Source organism: Corylus avellana, chromosome ca4, assembly GCF_901000735.1.
Source record: "Corylus avellana chromosome ca4, CavTom2PMs-1.0".
NCBI classification, from domain to species: domain Eukaryota; kingdom Viridiplantae; phylum Streptophyta; class Magnoliopsida; order Fagales; family Betulaceae; genus Corylus; species Corylus avellana.
In genome coordinates this window covers 11404682-11408878 of record NC_081544.1, presented here as the reverse complement: position 1 = coordinate 11408878, position 4197 = coordinate 11404682, and the positions used below count along the sequence as shown (strand labels likewise).

Genomic DNA, 4197 nt, shown 5'->3' with positions numbered 1-4197 from the left:
TTTTATTCTTCTAAAAACCAAAATGTTAAGAAACAACCTCAACTTAAAACACTCTTAAAAACACAAAAAAGGTTTTCACCTTAATGTCGCATCAGAATACTTTTTTAAACCAAAAATAAAAAACCATCCTCTAAAAACTCATTAACAAACAGTGCTATAATTTCATTTTGTACGTGCTCCTTTATTCTCTTGCTTTGTTCTTTCCTTCTTCTCTTCATCTTCTTTTCCTTTCTTCTCCCTACTTTTAAAAAAATTATTTTTGCATGCTTATTTATTCTCTTGCTTTATCTCTTTAATAATCTCCACACCTTTTCTTGTGAACCTAGATATCTATGGGAAGCCTCACCAAAGTTACCATCAATCTTATAGTTTATCATCTTTGACTACTAGGCCTAATTATCACAGAGATGGTTTAGGATAAAATTTCAACTTTCGTGAAAAAAAAAAAAAAAAAAACTTTGCAACGCTCCAAAAGAATATATGACAAAAGTGAGTTATAGCAAACATAACGTTACAAATGGCCATAGGAAATAAGTGCAAGGGTAAAAATATTATGAGGAGGCAATAACAGCTCAACATTGAAAAAAAGCATTTGGTATTTAGTCATTCTTGTTTTCTCTTAACGTTGTTATTCATTTATCTTTCATAAGTTGGTGTTATTATTATCTTTAATTACACATCATTCACCAACGTATGAAGATGAGTTGGGGAATTATTGTAAAAGATTTTTTATTTTTTTATTTTTTTTTTTAAAGACGTGGAGTAAAGGTACCAAGAAGTTTATTCCCAAACTATTTTTTGAAAGATGTCCTGATTCGTCTAACAACCTTCTCAAATTTTTCCCATTACACACTTGAGAAGTTGAGCATGCAACACATAATTATTCCCTTTGTGTTTCCTTGGTCTCCAAACCTTCTTTTCCTTATATACATGTTCCTTTATTCTCTTACTTTGTCTTTAGTGACAACCACCTTCTAACTTCCAAACCAAACTTTGAGCCATTGTATTGAATAATATTGGGACAGAAATTTCCTCCAAACCGGTATGGAGAAAGTATCTTCCAACTCATGTAAAATAGTGCCAAGTGTTTATAAACATTTAAAAGACAAATTAAATTCTTAACCTCATTAATCGCAATTTACTAATTTAAATTTAATGTGCCTTTTAAATGTTTATAGACATTTGACACTATTTTACATGGGTTTAGAGGAAATTTTTGTCCATAATATTGAATGAGCCTTTCTATAGTTCAATGCATTGTAATCTTCTGTTTTCTTCTGTCATAATGGTGCGTGAAAGAAGCTTCTTATCAAATCTACGGAATGAAGGAATGGGATGGGGTTGGAAGAAATTGAAAGCCAACATAAACAGATTAGGCATTGCACATTAAAAACTGGGTGCACTCAAGATTATCAAACCCCTGCCTACAAACATACACAAAAAGTAAGATTTTTGTGGAAACACCCTGCTTAAATTTGATCTCAGCATGCCTCTTATCGTTTCAATTAGCAACATTTAGATATTGTAAGTTGGGTTTTCTTCATTGGACATATGCATCAGATTCACAATCCCGTCCAAAGTTTCATGAAAAACCAATTGGCAAGTGGATCTACGAATGAATGAATTGAAGGGGAAAATAAAAGTGAGCGATTTGACAAAATGAAATAAGAATCTTGACAGAATTCATTCCGCGAAGAAATAAGTCACATGAATTTAATAATTACAACATCAATTAATAATCCTCATAAGAAAATGACTCAATGATTTCCCTACCCAACAATTTTCTCCTGCAGAAAATCAATTAATAATCCTCATAAGAGTTGTTGACTCAGTCCTAACTTTCTTATGTAATATGTAATGAATCCTCCATTTAAAGGGGTTATGCTATGAATAAAGGAATAAAAAGTAGTAATCTCAAACTTTGTGTTTAAAAGGTTTAGGTTCCCTTAGAACTTAATCTATTTATAGAAAAAATGAAATTTCTATAAATAGGAAAATATCATTCAACATTTGTTTATGAAACCTCAAAGACAGAAACATAACAAGAACATAATACCAACCTTGATGAAATATTGGTGCATACCATTTGGTGTTTCATGTACCCATTACACCCTACAAGGCGTTGAGAAGTGAAAAATGTAAATAACATATTAATTATATCGAACAAATTTTGATTTAAGGGTTGCTTACTTAGCTAAAAAAAAAAAAAAACTAGAAAAGGCTATTTAATAGATGCTTACCACTCTGTTATTGGCAAGCAACCAAAACAGAGCTTCTCCTAAATCTTTTACATTTGGCTGCTGAAAGCTTTTCGCAAGTGCAAAATCTAACATTCCAGCAACTTTATTTACTTCAATTGATCCATGAATATTACATCCTTCACCTTCCTTTTGTTACGGGAGATGCAGAAGAGGTTAAGGCAGATTTGCAAGGAAGAGAAGATGAGCTGGAGGAGAAACAATACAGTTAGATGAAGTTAGATTCTATTAAGTAGTTAATTCTGTTTTAATAAACACTGCACGTGTATAAGTGGCAGTTATTTTAGTTAGTTGTAATCAACTTTGTAACTGAATTGATTTAGTTGCTAAGCCTTACATAAAGCTGACTAAGTGCAAGGAGGAGTAGCTTTTGAAGTGTAAAGAATTGTTAGGAGATTTGCCATCTCGAATTGGCTTCCTTAGGAGATTTGCCATCTCGGATTGGCCTTTTCAATAAGAAATAGTAGTTTACTGTTACACCTTTCCTTTTATCTTTTGAAAAAATCCTTCTCGAAGCCTTTAGATGACACTAAAAGTTAAGTACACCACACAAGTTATGAGTCATCACACATTTTTGAAGTTCAGGAAAATTGCTTCATGAGCTTATTTAGAGTTTAACTAGCCAACTGGAATAGGCTTTTAGCAGACTAGCAGGCCCGTTTTGCTTTGGATGAATTTTTGGATGCTAGAAGTGCATCACAAAAGTAAACAAGATATCATTGAAAATGGTTAAGAAAATCAACAAACTAAGAAAATAATGGAATTGTATCCCCTCAAATTTTCTAAAATATGATATTCTCAAATTTTAAAATCTGAGCACTTTATGAAAATTAAAATAACATACAAATCTCTTCATTTATTTGGACTGTTGGATATAAATTATGTAATAGAGGGCTTCAAATTTTAAAATTTGAGAATCTCATATTTAAAAAAATTTGAGGGGATGTTGATCCGAAATTAAGATGCAGAGCAGTTGCCCAGTCAAAAGAAATTTGAAAAAAAAACAAAAACACTCTACTTCTACCATCAAAACTAAGCACACTGCTGTATCTCGAGTAATGAGGACTGCCGCACAACCCTTTCGAACAAATAAGAACAAATAATTCAGGCTAATCCAACACGGCTGAAAATAGCATTCCATATGACATTGGCAATATTCTCATATTGGCAACGTCTTTTTGATTGGATATTTCTTTGGGTTCTTAATTAGGTAGATTTTGAGAGGATTGATGAGGGACTAGAAGAGAAAATTCAAGACGAAATTGTGGGGTTTTGGCCCCAAATTAAAGAGAAGGACGGGTTCAAACTTCAATGGGTATGCGGGCTAAACAAACAGAGTACGTACCATTGATTGTGCGGCGGAGGGTTCGACCCATTGGTTGGGAAGATATCCCTTCCCTTCCATTCCAATATTCCATGCCCATTGCATGGCCGGAAATGACAGAGTAACAACCTGAGAGACAGAGGGACAGAGAGAGTGAAAAACCATGAATAAGAAAACTAGAAGGATGGCGTCATAAAACAATCTAGTGAGATTTGAGTGTATTGGGTGTTTGAGAGAAGAAAATAAAGATAAGCCACTATCAGTTCCAGCAAAAGAATAGTTTGTACATCTGTCTTTTGTATTCTATTTTAATAATAATCTCTCTTGTGTGATAGTGAGATTTGGGTGTATTGGGACTTTGAGATCTGAGTGATTTTTTTCTCTACTATTTTTGTACTCCATCTTTTGATAGTGGATTTTTCTTCGGGTCGTCTCCGCTAGTGGATGTAGGCTTATTAAGTCGAACCACTTAAATCTTGGTGTCGTGTGTTGATTGCCTAATCTTTGTTATTTTGCATTCTTCTTATTTTTCACATCTGACGGGTCTTGGGAAATAGGATTAATTTCCTAACAACTGATATCAAAGTTTTTGGTTTGAGTGGGAGATATGGCAAT

The 4197-nt window shown here is 33.1% G+C and overlaps 1 protein-coding gene across 2 annotated transcripts; it reads right to left on the bottom strand.

Moving 5' to 3' along the window:
* Positions 1 to 2056: 2056 nt before the first annotated feature.
* LOC132180110 (uncharacterized) lies at positions 2057 to 3759 on the bottom strand. 2 transcript variants are annotated; one of them, XR_009440020.1, is made up of 3 exons: positions 3604 to 3759; positions 2241 to 2446; positions 2057 to 2112 (listed from the first exon to the last, which is right to left on the bottom strand). XR_009440020.1 is itself a non-coding variant. In XM_059592965.1 (3 exons), exons 1-3 carry the CDS (start codon positions 3745 to 3747, stop codon positions 2095 to 2097), a joined length of 309 nt encoding a protein of 102 aa, XP_059448948.1. In that variant the 5' UTR covers positions 3748 to 3759; the 3' UTR covers positions 2057 to 2094. The 2 variants fall into 2 exon arrangements, 1 of the variants encoding a protein (XP_059448948.1); XM_059592965.1 differs by having other exon boundaries at positions 2241 to 2387.
* Between the last annotated feature and the right edge of the window lie 438 nt (positions 3760 to 4197).

Excerpts from the sequence above, each read along its gene's own strand:
- LOC132180110 (XM_059592965.1), bottom strand. The coding sequence starts at position 3,747 with ATGGTTTTTCACTCTCTCTGTCCCTCTGTCTCTCAGGTTGTTACTCTG. Across the intron at positions 2,388-3,603 it reads CCTCCGCCGCACAATCAATG|GAAGGTGAAGGATGTAATAT; the intron begins GTACGTACTCTG and ends CCGTAACAAAAG.